This window comes from Salvelinus namaycush, unplaced genomic scaffold (assembly GCF_016432855.1).
Source record: "Salvelinus namaycush isolate Seneca unplaced genomic scaffold, SaNama_1.0 Scaffold21, whole genome shotgun sequence".
Taxonomy (NCBI): Eukaryota; Metazoa; Chordata; class Actinopteri; order Salmoniformes; family Salmonidae; genus Salvelinus; species Salvelinus namaycush.
In genome coordinates, this window is record NW_024058897.1 from 612,680 (window position 1) to 634,849 (window position 22,170).

The 22,170-nt window shown below is 49.6% G+C and overlaps 1 protein-coding gene across 1 annotated transcript; it reads right to left on the minus strand.

Annotated features, from left to right (window-relative positions):
- Positions 1–1,371: 1,371 nt before the first annotated feature.
- On the minus strand, positions 1,372–20,912 carry LOC120038207 (GTPase IMAP family member 4-like). Its single transcript, XM_038984066.1, has 3 exons — positions 20,827–20,912; positions 3,502–3,585; positions 1,372–2,545 (listed from the first exon to the last, which is right to left on the minus strand). Exons 2-3 carry the CDS (start codon positions 3,581–3,583, stop codon positions 1,488–1,490), a joined length of 1,140 nt encoding a protein of 379 aa, XP_038839994.1. The 5' UTR covers positions 3,584–3,585; positions 20,827–20,912; the 3' UTR covers positions 1,372–1,487.
- Positions 20,913–22,170: the final 1,258 nt, after the last annotated feature.

Genomic DNA, 22,170 nt, shown 5'->3' on the forward strand with positions numbered 1-22,170 from the left:
ACACAGACCAGGGAGGGAGGGTAGAGAGAGAACACAGACCAGGGAGGGAGGACAGAGGGAGAACACAGACCAGGGAGGGAGGGGGGGGGGGGGTAGAGGGAGTACACAGACCAGGGAGGGAGGATAGAGGAAGAACACAGACCAGGGAGGGAGGATAGAGGGAGGGTAGAGGGAGAACACAGACCAGGGAGGGGGGGGGGGGGGGTAGAGGGAGGGTAGAGGGAGAACACAGACCAGGGAGGGAAGGTAGAGGGAGAACACAGATCAGGGAGGGATTGGTAGAGGGAGAACACAGACCAGGGAGGGAGGGTATAGGGACAACACAGACCAGGGAGGGATTGGTAGAGGGAGTACACAGACCAGGGGGGGGGGGTAGAGGGAGTACACAGACCAGGGAGGGAGGACAGAGGGAGTACACAGACCAGGGAGGGAGGGTAGAGGGAGTACACAGACCAGGGAGGGAGGGTAGAGGGAGAACACAGACCAGGGAGGGAGGATAAAGGGAGAACACAGACCAGGGGTGGAGGGTAGAGAGAGAACAGACCAGGGAGGGAGGGTATAGAGAGAACACAGACCAGTGAGGAAGAGAAGAGGGGGGTAGAGGGAGTACACAGACCAGGGAGGGAGGGTAGAGGGAGTACACAGACCAGTGAGGAAGAGAAGAGGGGGGTAGAGGGAGTACACAGACCAGGGAGGGAGGGTAGAGGGAGTACACAGACCAGTGAGGAAGAGAAGAGGGGGGTAGAGGGAGTACACAGACCAGGGAGGGAGGTTAGAGGGAGTACACAGACCAGGGAGGGAGGGTAGAGGGAGTACACAGACCAGGGAGGGAGGGTAGAGAGAGAACATAGACCAGGGGGGAGGATAGAGGGAGAACACAGACCAGGGAGGGAGGACAGAGGGAGAACACAGACCAGGGAGGGAGGACAGAGGGAGAACACAGACCAGGGAGGGAGGACAGAGGGTTGAACACAGACCAGGGGGGAGGATAGAGGGAGAACACAGACCAGGGAGGGAGGGTAGAGGGGGAACACAGACCAGGGAGGGAGGGTAGAGGGAGAACACAGACCATGGAGGGAGGGTAGAGGGGGAACACAGACCAGGGAGGGAGGGTAGAGGGAGAACACAGACCATGGAGGGAGGGTAGAGGGGGAACACAGACCAGGGAGGGAGGGTAGAGGGGGAACACAGACCAGGGAGGGAGGGTAGAGGGAGTACACAGACCAGGGAGGGAGGATAGAGGGAGAACACAGACCAGGGAGGGAGGATAGAGGGAGAACACAGACCAGGGAGGGAGGGTAGAGGGAGAACACAGACCAGGGATGGAGGATAGAGGGAGAACACAGACCAGGGAGGGAGGGTAGAGGGAGAACACAGACCAAGGAGGGAGGATAGAGGGAGAACACAGACCAGGGAGGGAGGACAGAGGGAGAACACAGAGAAGATGAGGAAGAGAGTGGTACTTCACACTGCCTCCTCTTTCTCATTTAATCAGAATCGTCTAAATGTTCAGCTACTTCATTTGCAAATACAGCAGCTCCAACTGGAATTGCTAATGGTCCTGCTACCACCGCTGTGAAAACAGTTGCTAACAATCCCAAAAAGCCATTCGACGATGACTTCCTCGTCCTCTGATGTCTCGTCCTCTCCTCCTCTCTCGCCTCCGCTACCTGTCTTCTGATCTCCTCTTCATGTTTCTTCTTCTCCTCCTTTCTCTTCTCCTCCTCCTGTCTCGTCCTCTCCTCCTCTCTCATCTTCTCTAACCGTTTTCTGATCTCCTCCTCCTGTTTCTGCTTCTCCTCCTGTCTCTTCCTCTCCTCCTCTCTTGCCTTCTCTGCCCATTTTCTGATCTCCGCCTCCTGTTTCTTCTTCGCCTCCTCCTCTCTCTCCTTCTCCTCCTGTTTCTTCCTCTCCTCCTCTTCTTTGATCTTCCTCTGGACCTCCTGGTACATCTCATTGGTGTAGTGTTGTCCTCCATTCTTCATCACCATCTCATCTATCTTCTTCAGCAGCTCTGTGACCTGAGTGTTGTCATTCTTCTTTTTATTATTGAAGACATGATTTCTTCCCTTAAAGACCTTGACTAGTTTCATAAGCTCCTCACTCTCACTTAGAAAGTCCACCATTGATTTGTCCTCCAGCTGGTCTCCACCGGTGAACAGAATGATGGTGTACTTTGAGGCTTCTTCTCCAAAGTTCTCCTGGATCCACTTCACAGTGTTCCTCTCCTCCTCTGTGAACCTCCCCAGTCTGATCACCAGCAGGAAGGCGTGGGGTCCTGGAACTGACATGTAGATGGCCTTTTCTATTTCACTTTTCATCTCTTCTTTAGACATTGTTGTGTCATAGAGCCCCGGGGTGTCGATGACATCAATCTTCCTCCCATCCACCACTCCTCTCTGTTTCTCACAGTGATCAGTGACAGACTTAGGGGAGAGGTCTTCTCTAAACACCTTTCTCCCCAGGATGGTGTTTCCTGTTGAACTCTTCCCTGATCCAGTCTTCCCCACCAGAACAATCCTCAGTTCAGAGGGATGGCCTGCATCTGTGAAAACAGACAAGAAGTGCTTGAGTTGATAGTGATTGTCTTGATGAAAACCTAATGAAATGTGTGTGTCAGATTCTAACCGTGCAGAGCACATGCCCCTTTGTCCTTCCAGTCTCTAAATCACCCTTTTGGGTGGTGGTATAATTTACACCATAATATTGTTATACTTGTTCAGAACCCACTGCTCGCAAGTTGTCGTCAAGTTCACCACCCCCCACCCCGTCCGCTGGTTGCGCCTGTTTCCCAGTCTGACCTGTAAGGAGACGCCCAGCTTGAGAGACCTCAACATTTATTTAACACTTGATAATACTTGATTTAGCCTACATCATCCATATTCAGTCTGATTGGCTGATAGGAGCAGAGAGAGAGAGAGAGAGGAAGAAAATACTACAGTCTGATTGGCTGATATGAGCAGAGAGAGAGAGAGAGAGGGGAAGAAAATACTACAGTCTGATTGGCTGATAGGAGCAGAGAGAGAGAGGAAGAAAATACGACAGTCTGATTGGCTGATAGGAGTAGAGAGGGTAAGAAAAAACTAAGATAAATTACAATCAGTAAAATAAATAAAGCTAACCAGCAGATGAACATCAATCATCAACGTCAATGATCAGCTGATAACCCACCTTCTTTTCCCCATGTCAATCATGTCTTTAGGAGGCACTGAACTAGTTTGTAATGATAAGTGTGTTGCATACATCAATAGGCCTATTTAAAAATGTTAAAGTTTACTCTACAGAGGCATGTGGTATTTTCTAGATTTCGCCCTTTTTTTTCATTTTGAGCACCTGCCCCCTGCATGGCCCTGGTGTGTGTATGTGTGTATGTGTGTGTGTGTGTGTGTGTGTGTGTGTGTGTGTGTGTGTGTGTGTGTGTGTGTGTGTGTGTGTGTGTGTGTGTGTGTGTGTGTGTGTGTGTGTGTGTGTGTGTGTGTGTGTGTGTGTGTGTGTGTGTACCTTGGCATTGGCCAGTGAAGGCCTGCAGACAGAGTGTCAACAGGAACAGAATCTTCAGAGTCCCTCCTCTTCTTCGTCCCATATCTGTTACAGTGGCCAATCAAAACATGGAATTAGATGATGATCTCACTAAAAATAACAACGTCCACAAACGAAATTAGAATTTCTTCTCAGCTATTTCACTTTCAAACAATGTTAACCAGGGGCGTAAAACTCATGGAGGGCCTAATGTCTGCAGGTTTTTGTTTTGTCCTTTCAATTAAGACCTAGACAACCAGGTGGGGACAGTTCCTTACTAATTAGTGACCTTAATTAATCAATCAAGTACAAGGGAAGATGGAAAACCTGTAGACCAGGGCAGCCCAGCCCTCTTCCTGGAGATCTACTGTCCTGTAGGTTTTCAGTCCAACCCTAATTTAGCATATCTGATTCAGCTAGTTAAGGTCTTGTTGAGCAGCTAATTAGTAGAACCAGGTGTGGTCAATTAGGGCTGGACTGAAAACCTACAGAACAGTAGATCTCCAGGAAGAGGGTTGGACTGAAAACCTACAGGACAGTAGACCTCCAGGAAGAGGGTTGGACTGAAAACCGACAGGACAGTAGATCTCCAGGAAGAGGGTTGGACTGAAAACCTACAGGACAGTAGACCTCCAGGAAGAGGGTTGGACTGAAAACCGACAGGACAGTAGATCTCCAGGAAGAGGGTTGGACTGAAAACCTACAGGACAGTAGATCTCCAGGAAGAGGGTTGGACTGAAAACCTACAGGACAGTAGATCTCCAGGAAGAGGGTTGGACTGAAAACCTACAGGACAGTAGATCTCCAGGAAGAGGGTTGGGCTGAAAACCTACAGAACAGTAGATCTCCAGGAAGAGGGTTGGACTGAAAACCTACAGGACAGTAGATCTCCAGGAAGAGGGTTGGACTGAAAACCAACAGGACAGTAGATCTCCAGGAAGAGGGTTGGACTGAAAACCTACAGGACAGTAGATCTCCAGGAAGAGGGTTGGACTGAAAACCTACAGGACAGTAGACCTCCAGGAAGAGGGTTGGACTGAAAACCGACAGGACAGTAGACCTCCAGGAAGAGGGTTGGACTGAAAACCTACAGGACAGTAGATCTCCAGGAAGAGGGTTGGACTGAAAACCAACAGGACAGTAGATCTCCAGGAAGAGGGTTGGGCTGAAAACCTACAGAACAGTAGATCTCCAGGAAGAGGGTTGGACTGAAAACCTACAGGACAGTAGATCTCCAGGAAGAGGGTTGGACTGAAAACCAACAGGACAGTAGATCTCCAGGAAGAGGGTTGGACTGAAAACCTACAGGACAGTATATCTACAGGAAGAGGGTTGGACTGAAAACCTACAGGACAGTAGATCTCCAGGAAGAGGGTTGGACTGAAAACCTACAGGACAGTAGATCTCCAGGAAGAGGGTTGGACTGAAAACCTACAGGACAGTAGATCTACAGGAAGAGGGTTGGACTGAAAACCTACAGGACAGTAGATCTCCAGGAAGAGGGTTGGACTGAAAACCTACAGGACAGTAGATCTACAGGAAGAGGGTTGGACTGAAAACCTACAGGACAGTAGATCTACAGGAAGAGGGTTGGACTGAAAACCTACAGGACAGTAGATCTCCAGGAAGAGGGTTGAACTGAAAACCTACAGGACAGTAGATCTCCAGGAAGAGGGTTGGACTGAAAACCTACAGGACAGTAGATCTCCAGGAAGAGGGTTGAACTGCCCTGCTGTAGACACTCAGCCCTGCGTGGAATGAGATACCTTTTCTTATTTCACATTTACATTTTAGTCATTTAGCAGACGCTCTTATCCAGAGCGACTTACAGTAGAGTGCATACATTTTATTACATTTTTACATACTGTGACAAGGATATCCCGACCGGCCAAGAGCAGACGCTCTTATCCAGAGCGACTTACAGTAGAGTGCATACATTTTATTACATTTCTTATTTTTTTTATATTTTTATATTTTTTTATTTTTTTATTTTTTACATACTGAGACAAGGATATCCCTACCGGCTAAACCCTCCCTACCGGCCAAACCCTCCCTAACCCGGACGACGCTATGCCAATTGTGCATCGCCCCACGGATCTCCCGGTTGCGGCCGGCTGCGAAAGAGCATGGGCGCGAACCCAGAGACTCTGGTGGCGCAGCTAGCACTGCGATGCAGTGCCCTAGACCACTGCGCCACCCGGGAGATCAGATTTTATACCTATAAAAAAAGAGTAATCCCCCCAAAATGCAATAATAGTAACTATAATTGAGTAATGCTATGTGGTATAACTGTTGTAAAACGAAGTACATTCCCTAACAATGTAATTGTACAAAAAAAATTATGTTACTGGCTCCAACAGTGCAGTAGAAGGCCACCAAAATACAATGCCAATACACAAGTAATCAAAAGAAGATATCAAGAAATGACAGAACTAATTACTAAGGTAGTTAACTTCTTCGGGAATATTGAATACTGAAGTCAACTTTAGTGTGGTTGCAACGATCTGTTAATTGTTGTCCCCTGTTGTGACTGTGAGAGGTGATGCTATGTGTTGCACCTTATAGTCTAAGTTTAGTAACTAGTCATTTCTAGCCAACGAGAGAAATCATTCACCTCAGGACAGGCAGAGGCTGAATTCTGATTTGTTTAAAAATATATATTTCACCTTTATTTAACCAGGTAGGCCAGTTGAGAACAAGTTCTCATTTACAACTGCAACCTGGCCAAGATAAAGCAAGGCAGTGCGACACAAACAACAACACAGAGTTACACATGGAATAAACAAGCGTACAGTCAATAACACAATAGAGAAAAAGTCTATATACAGTGTGTGAAAATGGCATGAGGAGGTAAGGCAATAAATAGGCCATAGTAGCAGAGTAATTACATTTTAGCATATTAACACTGGAGTGGTAGATGAGCAGATGATGATGAGCAGATGAAGGTGTGTAAGTAGTGATACTGGTGTGCAAAAGAGCAGCAAAGTAAATAAAACAATATGGGGATGAGGTAGGTAGATTGGGTGTGCTATTTACAGATGGACTATGTACAGCTGCAGCGATCGGTTAGCTTCTCAGATAGCTGATGTCTAAAGTTAGTGAGGGAAATGTAAGTCTCCAGCCTCAGCGATTTTTGCAATTCGCTCCAGTCACTGGCAGCAGAGAACTGGAAGGAAAGGAGGCCAAAGGAGGTTTTGGCTTTGGAGATGACCAGTGAGATATACCTGCTGGAGCGCGTGCTTCGGGTGGGTGTTGTTATCGTGACCAGTGAGCTGAGATAAGGCGGAGCTTTACCTAGCAAGGTCATCACTTACAGATGACCTGGAGCCAGTGGGTCTGGCTACGAATATGTAGCGAGGGCCAGCCGACTAGAGCATACAGGTCGCAGTGGTGGGTGGTATAAGGGGCTTTGGTAACAAAACGGATGGCACTGTGATAGACTACATCCAATTTGCTAAGTATTGTATTGTAAGTATTGGAAGCTATTTTGTAGATGACATCGCTGAAGTCGAGGATCAGTAGGATAGTCAGTTTTAGTCAGTTGGCTTTGTTGCGAAATAGAAAGCCAATTCTAGATTTGATTTTGGATTGGAGATGTTTGATATGAGTCTGGAAGGAGAGTTTACAGTCTAACCAGACACCTAGGTATTTGTAGTTGTCCACATATTCTAGGTCAGAACCATCCAGAGTAGTGATGCTGGTCAGGCGGGCGGGTGCGGGCAGCGAACAGTTGAAAAGCATGCATTTGGTTTCATTAGCGTTTTAGAGCAGTTTGAGGCCACGGAAGGAGTGTTGTATGGCATTAAAGCTCGTTTGGAGGTTGGTTAACACAGTGTTCAAAGAAGGGCCAGATGTATACAGAATGGTGTCGTCTGCGTAGAGATGGATCAGGGAATCACCCGCAGCAAGAGCGGCATCGTTGATGTATACAGAGAAGAGAGTCGGCCCGGGAATTGAACCTTGTCGTACCCCCATAGAGACTGCCAGAGGTCCGGACAACAGGCCCTCCGATTTGATTGGGTTTCACTATTACACAACGCTGACGTCTCCTTCTGGTTAAACAAAATGTTAAAAATGAAATAACAAATTAAACAACATTTTCAAATGTAACTTTGTAGTTGCCTAGTCTGGTCCCAGATCTGTTGATATTCTTTCCAACTCCATTGATCACTACATACTGTAGTTGCATAGCCTGGTCCCAGAACTGTTTGTGCTCTATCCAACTCTATTGCTTTCTATCAAGCCAAAGACAATGAGAGACAATGAGATGGAAAGTTGGCACAGGAGAGCAGCACACTCTAGGAGCTCAGATGCAATAATGTAATAACCAACGAATAACCAACGTTTGGACAGACAAGCTGTCTTCATCAGGGTATAATGACAAACACTGCGGGTCACTTAAGCAACAAGGCGTGAGGGGGTGTGGTATATGGCCAATATACCACGTCTAAGGGCTGTTCTTCGGCACAACGCGCCTATTATAAACTGGTTACCAATGTAATTAGTACAGTACAAATATTTTTGGAATCATACCCATGTTATATGGTCTGATATACCACCAATCAGCATTCAGGGCTCGAACCACCCAGTTTATAATAGTTTATATAGTTTGAAAGGACACACACAGGTGTCTATAATCATGGATGGTTGTGGTTTGATTTCATTGGTCGATTTACAAATATAAAAAGAACATGTAAAAATGATCTCTCTCTACTGGTACCACGAGGACAGCTGTCTCCCTCATCTCTCTACTGGTACCATGAGGACAGCTGTCTCCCTCATCATTCTCTACTGGTATCATGAGGACAGCTGTCTCCCTCATCATTCTCTACTGGTATCATGAGGACAGCTGTCTCCCTCATCTCTCTACTGGTACTATGAGGACAGCTGTCTCCCTCATCATTCTCTACTGGCACTATGAGGACAGCTGTCTCCCTCATCTCTCTACTGGTACCATGAGGACAGCTGTCTCCCTCATCATTCTCTACTGGTACCATGAGAACAGCTGTCTCCCTCATCATTCTCTACTGGTACTATGAGGACAGCTGTCTCCCTCATCATTCTCTAATGGTACTATGAGGACAGCTGTCTCCCTCATCATTCTCTACTGGTACCATGAGGACAGCTGTCTCTCTCATCTCTCTACTGGTACCATGAGAACAGCTGCCTCCCTCATCTCTCTACTGGTACCATGATGACAGCTGTCTCCCTCATCTCTCTACTGGTACCATGAGGACAGTTGTCTCCCTCATCATTCTCTACTGGTACCATGAGGACAGCTGTCTCCCTCATCATTCTCTACTGGTACCATGAGGACAGCTGTCTCCCTCATCTCTCTACTGGTACCATGAGGATAGCTGCCTCCCTCATCTCTCTACTGGTACCATGAGGACAGTTGTCTCCCTCATCATTCTCTACTGGTACCATGAGGACAGCTGTCTCCCTCATCTCTCTACTGGTACCATGAGAACAGCTGCCTCCCTCATCTCTCTACTGGTACCATGATGACAGCTGTCTCCCTCATCTCTCTACTGGTACCATGAGGACAGCTGTCTCCCTCATCATTCTCTACTGGTATCATGAGGACAGCTGACTCCCTCATCTCTCTACTGGTACCATGAGGACAGTTGTCTCCCTCATCTCTCTACTGGTACCATGAGAACAGTTGTCTCCCACATCTCTCTACTGGTACCATGAGGACAGCTGTCTCCCTCATCTCTCTACTGGTACCATGAGGACAGTTGTCTCCCTCATCTCTCTCTACTGGTACCATGAGAACAGTTGTCTCCCTCATCTCTCTACTGGTACCATGAGGACAGCTGTCTCTCTCATCATTCTCTACTGGTACCACGAGGACAGCTGTCTCCCTCATCATTCTCTACTGGTACCATGAGGACAGCTGTCTCCCTCATCATTCTCTACTGGTACCATGAGGACAGCTGTCTCCCTCATCTCTCTACTGGTACCATGAGGATAGCTGCCTCCCTCATCTCTCTACTGGTACCATGAGGACAGTTGTCTCCCTCATCATTCTCTACTGGTACCATGAGGACAGCTGTCTCCCTCATCTCTCTACTGGTACCATGAGAACAGCTGTCTCCCTCATCTCTCTACTGGTACCATGAGGACAGTTGTCTCCCTCATCTCTCTCTACTGGTACCATGAGAACAGTTGTCTCCCTCATCTCTCTACTGGTACCATGAGGACAGCTGTCTCTCTCATCATTCTCTACTGGTACCATGAGGACAGCTGTCTCCCTCATCATTCTCTACTGGTACCATGAGGACAGCTGTCTCCCTCATCTCTCTACTGGTACCATGAGGATAGCTGCCTCCCTCATCTCTCTACTGGTACCATGAGGACAGTTGTCTCCCTCATCATTCTCTACTGGTACCATGAGGACAGCTGCCTCCCTCATCTCTCTACTGGTACCATGAGAACAGCTGTCTCCCTCATCTCTCTACTGGTACCATGAGGACAGTTGTCTCCCTCATCTCTCTCTACTGGTACCATGAGAACAGTTGTCTCCCTCATCTCTCTACTGGTACCATGAGGACAGCTGTCTCTCTCATCATTCTCTACTGGTACCATGAGGACAGCTGTCTCCCTCATCATTCTCTACTGGTACCATGAGGACAGCTGTCTCCCTCATCTCTCTACTGGTACCATGATGATAGCTGCCTCCCTCATCTCTCTACTGGTACCATGAGGACAGTTGTCTCCCTCATCATTCTCTACTGGTACCATGAGGACAGCTGTCTCCCTCATCTCTCTACTGGTACCATGAGAACAGCTGTCTCCCTCATCTCTCTACTGGTACCATGAGAACAGCTGTCTCCCTCATCTCTCTACTGGTACCATGAGGACAGCTGTCTCCCTCATCTCTCTACTGGTACCATGAGGACAGCTGTCTCCCTCATCTCTCTACTGGTACCATGATAACAGCTGTCTCCCTCATCTCTCTACTGGTACCATGAGGACAGCTGTCTCCCTCATCATTCTCTACTGGTATCATTAGGACAGCTGACTCCCTCATCTCTCTACTGGTACCATGAGGACAGTTGTCTCCCTCATCTCTCTACTGGTACCATGAGAACAGTTGTCTCCCTCATCTCTCTACTGGTACCATGAGGACAGCTGTCTCCCTCATCTCTCTACTGGTACCATGAGGACAGTTGTCTCCCTCATCTCTCTCTACTGGTACCATGAGAACAGTTGTCTCCCTCATCTCTCTACTGGTACCATGAGGACAGCTGTCTCTCTCATCATTCTCTACTGGTACCACGAGGACAGCTGTCTCCCTCATCATTCTCTACTGGTACCATGAGGACAGCTGTCTCCCTCATCATTCTCTACTGGTACCATGAGGACAGCTGTCTCCCTCATCTCTCTACTGGTACCATGAGGATAGCTGCCTCCCTCATCTCTCTACTGGTACCATGAGGACAGTTGTCTCCCTCATCATTCTCTACTGGTACCATGAGGACAGCTGTCTCCCTCATCTCTCTACTGGTACCATGAGAACAGCTGTCTCCCTCATCTCTCTACTGGTACCATGAGGACAGTTGTCTCCCTCATCTCTCTCTACTGGTACCATGAGAACAGTTGTCTCCCTCATCTCTCTACTGGTACCATGAGGACAGCTGTCTCTCTCATCATTCTCTACTGGTACCATGAGGACAGCTGTCTCCCTCATCATTCTCTACTGGTACCATGAGGACAGCTGTCTCCCTCATCTCTCTACTGGTACCATGAGGATAGCTGCCTCCCTCATCTCTCTACTGGTACCATGAGGACAGTTGTCTCCCTCATCATTCTCTACTGGTACCATGAGGACAGCTGTCTCCCTCATCTCTCTCTACTGGTACCATGAGGACAGTTGTCTCCCTCATCTCTCTACTGGTACCATGAGAACAGTTGTCTCCCTCATCTCTCTACTGGTACCATGAGGACAGCTGTCTCCCTCATCTCTCTACTGGTACCATGAGGACAGTTGTCTCCCTCATCTCTCTACTGGTACCATGAGGACAGCTGTCTCTCTCATCATTCTCTACTGGTACCATGAGGACAGCTGTCTCCCTCATCATTCTCTACTGGTACCATGAGGACAGCTGTCTCCCTCATCATTCTCTACTGGTACCATGAGGACAGCTGTCTCCCTCATCTCTCTACTGGTACCATGAGGATAGCTGCCTCCCTCATCTCTCTACTGGTACCATGAGGACAGTTGTCTCCCTCATCATTCTCTACTGGTACCATGAGGACAGCTGCCTCCCTCATCTCTCTACTGGTACCATGAGAACAGCTGTCTCCCTCATCTCTCTACTGGTACCATGAGGACAGTTGTCTCCCTCATCTCTCTCTACTGGTACCATGAGAACAGTTGTCTCCCTCATCTCTCTACTGGTACCATGAGGACAGCTGTCTCTCTCATCATTCTCTACTGGTACCATGAGGACAGCTGTCTCCCTCATCTCTCTACTGGTACCATGAGGATAGCTGCCTCCCTCATCTCTCTACTGGTACCATGAGGACAGTTGTCTCCCTCATCATTCTCTACTGGTACCATGAGGACAGCTGTCTCCCTCATCTCTCTACTGGTACCATGAGAACAGCTGTCTCCCTCATCTCTCTACTGGTACCATGAGGACAGTTGTCTCCCTCATCTCTCTCTACTGGTACCATGAGAACAGTTGTCTCCCTCATCTCTCTACTGGTACCATGAGGACAGCTGTCTCTCTCATCATTCTCTACTGGTACCATGAGGACAGCTGTCTCCCTCATCATTCTCTACTGGTACCATGAGGACAGCTGTCTCCCTCATCTCTCTACTGGTACCATGAGGATAGCTGCCTCCCTCATCTCTCTACTGGTACCATGAGGACAGTTGTCTCCCTCATCATTCTCTACTGGTACCATGAGGACAGCTGTCTCCCTCATCTCTCTCTACTGGTACCATGAGGACAGTTGTCTCCCTCATCTCTCTACTGGTACCATGAGAACAGTTGTCTCCCTCATCTCTCTACTGGTACCATGAGGACAGCTGTCTCCCTCATCTCTCTACTGGTACCATGAGGACAGTTGTCTCCCTCATCTCTCTCTACTGGTACCATGAGAACAGTTGTCTCCCTCATCTCTCTACTGGTACCATGAGGACAGTTGTCTCCCTCATCTCTCTCTACTGGTACCATGAGAACAGTTGTCTCCCTCATCTCTCTACTGGTACCGTGAGGACAGCTGTCTCTCTCATCATTCTCTACTGGTACCATGAGGACAGCTGTCTCCCTCATCATTCTCTACTGGTACCATGAGGACAGCTGTCTCCCTCATCATTCTCTACTGGTACCATGAGGACAGCTGTCTCCCTCATCTCTCTACTGGTACCATGAGGATAGCTGCCTCCCTCATCTCTCTACTGGTACCATGAGGACAGTTGTCTCCCTCATCATTCTCTACTGGTACCATGAGGACAGCTGCCTCCCTCATCTCTCTACTGGTACCATGAGAACAGCTGTCTCCCTCATCTCTCTACTGGTACCATGAGGACAGTTGTCTCCCTCATCTCTCTCTACTGGTACCATGAGAACAGTTGTCTCCCTCATCTCTCTACTGGTACCATGAGGACAGCTGTCTCTCTCATCATTCTCTACTGGTACCATGAGGACAGCTGTCTCCCTCATCATTCTCTACTGGTACCATGAGGACAGCTGTCTCCCTCATCTCTCTACTGGTACCATGATGATAGCTGCCTCCCTCATCTCTCTACTGGTACAATGAGGACAGTTGTCTCCCTCATCATTCTCTACTGGTACCATGAGGACAGCTGTCTCCCTCATCTCTCTACTGGTACCATGAGAACAGCTGTCTCCCTCATCTCTCTACTGGTACCATGAGAACAGCTGTCTCCCTCATCTCTCTACTGGTACCATGAGGACAGCTGTCTCCCTCATCTCTCTACTGGTACCATGAGGACAGCTGTCTCCCTCATCTCTCTACTGGTACCATGAGGACAGCTGTCTCCCTCATCTCTCTACTGGTACCATGAGGACAGCTGTCTCCCTCATCATTCTCTACTGGTATCATGAGGACAGCTGACTCCCTCATCTCTCTACTGGTACCATGAGGACAGTTGTCTCCCTCATCTCTCTACTGGTACCATGAGAACAGTTGTCTCCCTCATCTCTCTACTGGTACCATGAGGACAGCTGTCTCCCTCATCTCTCTACTGGTACCATGAGGACAGTTGTCTCCCTCATCTCTCTCTACTGGTACCATGAGAACAGTTGTCTCCCTCATCTCTCTACTGGTACCATGAGGACAGCTGTCTCTCTCATCATTCTCTACTGGTACCACGAGGACAGCTGTCTCCCTCATCATTCTCTACTGGTACCATGAGGACAGCTGTCTCCCTCATCATTCTCTACTGGTACCATGAGGACAGCTGTCTCCCTCATCTCTCTACTGGTACCATGAGGATAGCTGCCTCCCTCATCTCTCTACTGGTACCATGAGGACAGTTGTCTCCCTCATCATTCTCTACTGGTACCATGAGGACAGCTGTCTCCCTCATCTCTCTACTGGTACCATGAGAACAGCTGTCTCCCTCATCTCTCTACTGGTACCATGAGGACAGCTGTCTCCCTCATCTCTCTACTGGTACCATGAGGATAGCTGCCTCCCTCATCTCTCTACTGGTACCATGAGGACAGTTGTCTCCCTCATCATTCTCTACTGGTACCATGAGGACAGCTGTCTCCCTCATCTCTCTCTACTGGTACCATGAGGACAGTTGTCTCCCTCATCTCTCTACTGGTACCATGAGAACAGTTGTCTCCCTCATCTCTCTACTGGTACCATGAGGACAGCTGTCTCCCTCATCTCTCTACTGGTACCATGAGGACAGTTGTCTCCCTCATCTCTCTCTACTGGTACCATGAGCACAGTTGTCTCCCTCATCTCTCTACTGGTACCATGAGGACAGCTGTCTCTCTCATCATTCTCTACTGGTACCATGAGGACAGCTGTCTCCCTCATCATTCTCTACTGGTACCATGAGGACAGCTGTCTCCCTCATCATTCTCTACTGGTACCATGAGGACAGCTGTCTCCCTCATCTCTCTACTGGTACCATGAGGATAGCTGCCTCCCTCATCTCTCTACTGGTACCATGAGGACAGTTGTCTCCCTCATCATTCTCTACTGGTACCATGAGGACAGCTGCCTCCCTCATCTCTCTACTGGTACCATGAGAACAGCTGTCTCCCTCATCTCTCTACTGGTACCATGAGGACAGTTGTCTCCCTCATCTCTCTCTACTGGTACCATGAGAACAGTTGTCTCCCTCATCTCTCTACTGGTACCATGAGGACAGCTGTCTCTCTCATCATTCTCTACTGGTACCATGAGGACAGCTGTCTCCCTCATCATTCTCTACTGGTACCATGAGGACAGCTGTCTCCCTCATCTCTCTACTGGTACCATGAGGATAGCTGCCTCCCTCATCTCTCTACTGGTACCATGAGGACAGTTGTCTCCCTCATCATTCTCTACTGGTACCATGAGGACAGCTGTCTCCCTCATCTCTCTACTGGTACCATGAGAACAGCTGTCTCCCTCATCTCTCTACTGGTACCATGAGAACAGCTGTCTCCCTCATCTCTCTACTGGTACCATGAGGACAGCTGTCTCCCTCATCTCTCTACTGGTACCATGAGGACAGCTGTCTCCCTCATCTCTCTACTGGTACCATGAGAACAGCTGTCTCCCTCATCTCTCTACTGGTACCATGAGGACAGCTGTCTCCCTCATCATTCTCTACTGGTATCATGAGGACAGCTGACTCCCTCATCTCTCTACTGGTACCATGAGGACAGTTGTCTCCCTCATCTCTCTACTGGTACCATGAGAACAGTTGTCTCCCTCATCTCTCTACTGGTACCATGAGGACAGCTGTCTCCCTCATCTCTCTACTGGTACCATGAGGACAGTTGTCTCCCTCATCTCTCTCTACTGGTACCATGAGGACAGTTGTCTCCCTCATCATTCTCTAATGGTACTATGAGGACAGCTGTCTCCCTCATCATTCTCTACTGGTACCATGAGGACAGCTGTCTCTCTCATCATTCTCTACTGGTACCATGAGGACAGCTGTCTCCCTCATCATTCTCTACTGGTACCATGAGGACAGCTGTCTCCCTCATCATTCTCTACTGGTACCATGAGGACAGCTGTCTCCCTCATCTCTCTACTGGTACCATGAGGATAGCTGCCTCCCTCATCTCTCTACTGGTACCATGAGGACAGTTGTCTCCCTCATCATTCTCTACTGGTACCATGAGGACAGCTGTCTCCCTCATCTCTCTACTGGTACCATGAGAACAGCTGCCTCCCTCATCTCTCTACTGGTACCATGAGGACAGCTGTCTCCCTCATCTCTCTACTGGTACCATGAGGACAGCTGTCTCCCTCATCATTCTCTACTGGTATCATGAGGACAGCTGTCTCCCTCATCATTCTCTACTGGTATCATGAGGACAGTTGTCTCCCTCATCTCTCTCTACTGGTACTATGAGGACAGTTGTCTCCCTCATCTCTCTCTACTGGTACCATGAGGACAGTTGTCTCCCTCATCTCTCTACTGGTACCATGAGGACAGCTGTCTCCCTCATCTCTACTCGTACCATGAGGACAGCTGTCTCCCTCATCTCTCTCTACTGGTACCATGAGGACAGTTGTCTCCCTCATCATTCTCTACTGGTACCATGAGGACAGTTGTCTCCCTCATCATTCTCTACTGGTACCATGAGGACAGCTGTCTCCCTCATCTCTACTGGTACCATGAGGACAGCTATCTCCCTCATCTCTCTCTACTGGTACCATGAGGACAGTTGTCTTCCTCATCATTCTCTACTGATACCATGAGGACAGCTGTCTCCCTCATCATTCTCTACTGGTACCATGAGGACAGATCAAATTGAAACTTAATCCCTTAGTAATCTTATAGTAGACCAGTCAACCTGGAAAAAGTGCTGGGATTTATTTTTGCTTATTACAGACTTTCATCAATGCTTGATAAAACATGTTTGCTGTGATACAAGGTCATTTTGGATTTCTAACACCATTTTCAACAGGTCAAAAGGTCAAATGTGGTGAAAATTGTTAAATGTATATAGATTTAGGTGGAATGTTCAACACAAACAGAGTGGATTATCAAACAACACTTAGACTGTAGAGTGTCTGCATTAGTAGTTGCTTTTACATGCAGTTATTTTGCTTTCAGACACGCACATCCAGCTCATCAAATGTTTTACAAATGGTGTATTTGTGTGTCATAGGGAACATTAATGGTATTTTAGTCTTTTTTTTTAAAGGCCTTTTTCAATACATTTGTAAATGCCCATAAACCCATTGAATACCTGCAACAGCTGGAACTGCAACAGCTGCCTTTCAGTAAACATTGTTTGACTCTAGCACTGAGACCTTGCTTCCCTTGTTTTAATATAACAACTACAGGACGTCAAGAGGCCTAGTGGTTAGAGTGTTGGGGCGGCAGGAGGCCTAGTGGTTAGAGTGTTGGGGCGGCAGGAGGCCTAGTGGTTAGAATGTTGGGGCGGCAGGAGGCCTAGTGGTTAGAGTGTTGGGGCGGCAGGAGGCCTAGTGGTTAGAGTGTTGGGGCGGAAGGAGGCCTAGTGGTTAGAGTGTTGGGGCGGCAGGAGGCCTAGTGGTTAGAGTGTTGGGGCGGCAGGAGGCCTAGTGGTTAGAGTGTTGGGGCGGCAGGAGGCCTAGTGGTTAGAATGTTGGGGCGGCAGGAGGCCTAGTGGTTAGAGTGTTGGGGCGGCAGGAGGCCTAGTGGTTAGAGCGTTGGGGCGGCAAGAGGCCTAGTGGTTAGAATGTTGGGGCGGCAGGAGGCCTAGTGGTTAGAGTGTTGGGGCGGCAGGAGGCCTAGTGGTTAGAGTGTTGGGGCGGCAGGAGGCCTAGTGGTTAGAGTGTTGGGGCGGCAGGAGGCCTAGTGGTTAGAGTGTTGGGGCGGCAGGTGGCCTAGTGGTTAGAGTGTTGGGGCGGCAGGAGGCCTAGTGGTTAGAGTGTTGGGGCGGCAGGAGGCCTAGTGGTTAGAGTGTTGGGGCGGCAGGAGGCCTAGTGGTTAGAATGTTGGGGCGGCAGGAGGCCTAGTGGGTAGAGTGTTGGGGCGGCAGGAGGCCTAGTGGTTAGAGTGTTGGGGCGGCAGGAGGCCTAATGGTTAGAGTGTTGGGGCGGCAGGTGGCCTAGTGGTTAGAGTGTTGGGGCGGCAGGTGGCCTAGTGGGTAGAGTGTTTGGGCGGCAGGTGGACTAGTGGTTAGAGTGTTGGGGCGGCAGAAGGCCTAGTGGTTAGAGTGTTGGGGCGGCAGGAGGCCTAGTGGTTAGAGTGTTGGGGCGGCAGGAGGCCTAGTGGTTAGAGTGTTGGGGCGGCAGGAGGCCTAGTGGTTAGAATGTTGGGGCGGCAGGAGGCCTAGTGGTTAGAGTGTTGGGGCGGCAGGAGGCCTAGTGGTTAGAGTGTTGGGGCGGAAGGAGGCCTAGTGGTTAGAGTGTTGGGGCGGCAGGAGGCCTAGTGGGTAGAGTGTTGGGGCGGCAGGAGGCCTAGTGGTTAGAGTGTTGGGGCGGCAGGAGGCCTAGTGGTTAGAATGTTGGGGCGGCAGGAGGCCTAGTGGTTAGAGTGTTGGGGTGGTAGGAGGCCTAGTGGTTAGAGTGTTGGGCCGGCAGGAGGCCTAGTGGTTAGAATGTTGGGGCGGCAGGAGGCCTAGTGGTTAGAGTGTTGGGGCGGCAGGAGGCCTAGTGGTTAGAGTGTTGGGGCGGCAGGAGGCCTAGTGTTTAGAGTGTTGGGGCGGCAGGAGGCCTAGTGGTTAGAGTGTTGGGGCGGCAGGTGGCCTAGTGGTTAGAGTGTTGGGGCGGCAGGAGGCCTAGTGGTTAGAGTGTTGGGGCGGCAGGAGGCCTAGTGGTTAGAGTGTTGGGGCGGCAGGAGGCCTAGTGGTTAGAATGTTGGGGCGGCAGGAGGCCTAGTGGGTAGAGTGTTGGGGCGGCAGGAGGCCTAGTGGTTAGAGTGTTGGGGCGGCAGGAGGCCTAATGGTTAGAGTGTTGGGGCGGCAGGTGGCCTAGTGGTTAGAATGTTGGGGCGGCAGGAGGCCTAGTGGTTAGAGTGTTGGGGCGGCAGGAAGCCTAGTGGTTAGAATGTTGGGGCGGCAGGAGGCCTAGTGGTTAGAGTGTTGGGGCGGCAGGAGGCCTAGTGGTTAGAGTGTTGGGGCGGCAGGAGGCCTAGTGGTTAGAGTGTTGGGGCGGCAGGAGGCCTAGTGGTTAGAGTGTTGGGGCGGCAGGTGGCCTAGTGGTTAGAATGTTGGGGCGGCAGGAGGCCTAGTGGTTAGAGTGTTGGGGCGGCAGGAGGCCTAGTGGTTAGAGTGTTGGGGCGGCAGGAGGCCTAGTGGTTAGAGTGTTGGGGCGGCAGGAGGCCTAGTGGTTAGAGTGTTGGGGCGGCAGGAGGCCTAGTGGTTAGAGTGTTGGGGCGGCAGGAGGCCTAGTGGTTAGAGTGTTGGGGCGGCAGGAGGCCTAGTGGTTAGAATGTTGGGGCGGCAGGAGGCCTAGTGGTTAGAGTGTTGGGGCGGCAGGAGGCCTAGTGGTTAGAGTGTTGGGGCGGCAGGAGGCCTAGTGGTTAGAGTGTTGGGGCGGCAGGAGGCCTAGTGGTTAGAGTGTTGGGGCGGCAGGAGGCCTCTAGTGGTTAGAGTGTTGGGGCGGCAGGAGGCCTAGTGGTTAGAGTGTTGGGGCGGCAGGAGGCCTAGTGGTTAGAGTGTTGGGTCGGCAGGAGGCCTAGTGGTTAGAATGTTGGGGCGGCAGGAAGCCTAGTGGTTAGAATGTTGGGGCGGCAGGAGGCCTAGTGGTTAGAGTGTTGGGGCGGCAGGAAGCCTAGTGGTTAGAGTGTTGGGGCGGCAGGAGGCCTAGTGGTTAGAGTGTTGGGGCGGCAGGAGGCCTAGTGGTTAGAGTGTTGGGGCGGCAGGAGGCCTAGTGGTTAGAGTGTTGGGGCGGCAGGAGGCCTAGTGGTTAGAGTGTTGGGGCGGCAGGTGGCCTAGTGGTTAGAGTGTTGGGGCGGCAGGAGGCCTAGTGGTTAGAGTGTTGGGGCGGCAGGAGGCCTAGTGGTTAGAATGTTGGGGCGGCAGGAGGCCTAGTGGTTAGAGTGTTTGGGCGGCAGGAGGCCTAATGGTTAGAGTGTTGGGGCGGCAGGTGGCCTAGTGGTTAGAGTGTTGGGGCGGCAGGTGGCCTAGTGGTTAGAGTGTTGGGGCGGCAGGAGGCCTAGTGGTTAGAATGTTGGGGCGGCAGGAGGCCTAGTGGTTAGAATGTTGGGGCGGCAGGAGGCCTAGTGGTTAGAGTGTTGGGGCGGCAGGAGGCCTAGTGGTTAGAGTGTTGGGGCGGCAGGAGGCCTAGTGGTTAGAGTGTTGGGGCGGCAGGTGGCCTAGTGGTTAGAGTGTTGGGGCGGCAGGTGGCCTAGTGGTTAGAGTGTTGGGGCGGCAGGTGGCCTAGTGGTTAGAGTGTTGGGGCGGCAGGTAGACTAGTGGTTAGAGTGTTGGGGCGGCAGGAAGCCTAGTGGTTAGAGTGTAGGGCCGGTAACCTGAAGGTTGATACTCTTAGAAAAAAAAGGTGCTATCTAGAACCTTAAATGGTTCTTCGGCTGTCCCCATAGGAGAACCCTTTGAATAACTATTTTAGGTTTCATGTAGAACCCTTTTGGTTCCAGGTGGAACCCTTTCCACATATGGTTCTGTATGGAACCCAAAAGGGTTCTATCTGGAACCAAAATTGGTTCTGCTGAAGCGAAAACCGAAAAAATCTTATGAAAGCCTTTTTTCTAAGAGTGTAGTCCTAATCCCCGAGCCGACAAGGTGAAGCAAGGCAGTTAACCCCCCCCACAACAACTGCTCCCCAGGTGCCCAGTGTGGCACGTACTCAGAGGGGTCGGGTTAAAAGTGTTTCACTTGGACCTTGTGTGTAATTTATGATGAGAATATATATTTTTTTAATCAGTGATAGAGTGAAGTTGTATCATTACGCCATTTTGTGGTCTAGTCATTTAATCTCAGTAAGGACAGACATGGGAACGACAAGTTGTCTCATCATTTCTTTGCCGTTCAACAGTAAAAGTTGTGTTTTTGCATTTCTGAGTAAAAGTCCATTTAAAATGTATTGTTTCCATGGCATTGCTATTAAATCTTTATGGTGTTGCTGCTAGAAATATGTTCACATTTTAACTTAGAAATATTTGTAAATACATTTGTGAATAAACGTTCTTACCGTTTTCCTTCTCTTTTTCCTGGATGTTCTTAGAAAAGCTGTTCTGTAGTTCATCAGCTCCAGTTCTGAATGTAACTCTGGTTAGTTGGAGGTGAAGACAAATAATGATCTCAGATCCAACTCTTCAGTCAGCTTTAACGGTGCCTCAAACTAGTGACCACACCCTCTACTGCTGTTTTACCAGAACTGAGACGTTTCCAAGAAACGTGTGTGTGTGTGTGTGTGTGTGTGTGTGTGTGTGTGTGTGTGTGTGTGTGTGTGTGTGTGTGTGTGTGTGTGTGTGTGTGTGTGTGTGTGTGTGTGTGTGTGTGTGTGTGTGTGTGTGTGTGTGTGTGTGTGTGTGTGTGTGTGTGTTGTTTAAGGCTTTCTGCTTAGTCATAGGGTCTCAAAAAAAACAGGATATGGTACTACCAGAACAGGCATTCTGTGGGCATTTCAGAGAAACATGTGGGTGTGTATGTGCAATTGTGTAGGTGTGCCTGTTACTATGGAGGCAAAGTATGTGCCAAAATGACACATTTTAAATGATAGCAGACACTTGTCATAAACCAGTAGGCTGCGTCTCTGTTAAGAGTTTGGTTGGACCTCCGTACCCTTGAGATTTCACTCTCTATCGCTGGTCAGTGTTTTTCCTCATGAATCTGACTTGAACCCTAACTCTAACCTTGATCCAACCTTAACCAAACTCCTAAGGCCTTTTTTTTTGTTTTCATGAATTTTTACAATGTAGCCACATTTGGAATTTGCAGCTGCCCTATCTAGCAGAAATCCAACGCCTCTCCATCCCTCTTTCCCTCCTGCCACTCTCTCCTCTCCTGTCCTCTCCTCTTCTCATCTCTTCTTTTATTCTTTCTCCTCCTTTTCTCCATTTCCCCTCCTTCTGCTATACATATCCTCTCTCCATCTCTCCTCTATATCCATCCTCTCTCCATCTCTCCTCTCTTAGTGTGTGCATCTCTCCTCTATATCCATCCTCTCTCCATCTCTCCTCTCTTAGTGTGTACTGTGGGTATCTCTCCTCTTTATCCATCCTCTCTCCATCTCTCCTCTCTTAGTGTGTACTGTGGGTATCTCTCCTCTTTATCCATCCTCTCTCCATCTCTCCTCTCTTAGTGTGTACTGTGGGTATCTCTCCTCTATATCCATCCTCTCTCCATCTCTCCTCTCTTAGTGTGTACTGTGGGTATCTCTCCTCTATATCCATCCTCTCTCCATCTCTCCTCTCTTAGTGTGTACTGAGGGTATCTCTCCTCTATATCTATCCTCTCTTAGTGTGTACGGTGGGTATCTCTCCTCTATATCCATCCTCTCTCCATCTCTCCTCCTGTCCTTATCTCAGTTCTA

Coding starts and splice junctions, on each gene's coding strand:
- LOC120038207 (XM_038984066.1), bottom strand. CDS start 3,583: ATGGGACGAAGAAGAGGAGGGACTCTGAAGATTCTGTTCCTGTTGACA. Junction 2,546..3,501: donor CTTCACTGGCCAATGCCAAG/GTACACACACAC, acceptor CTGTTTTCACAG/ATGCAGGCCATCCCTCTGAA.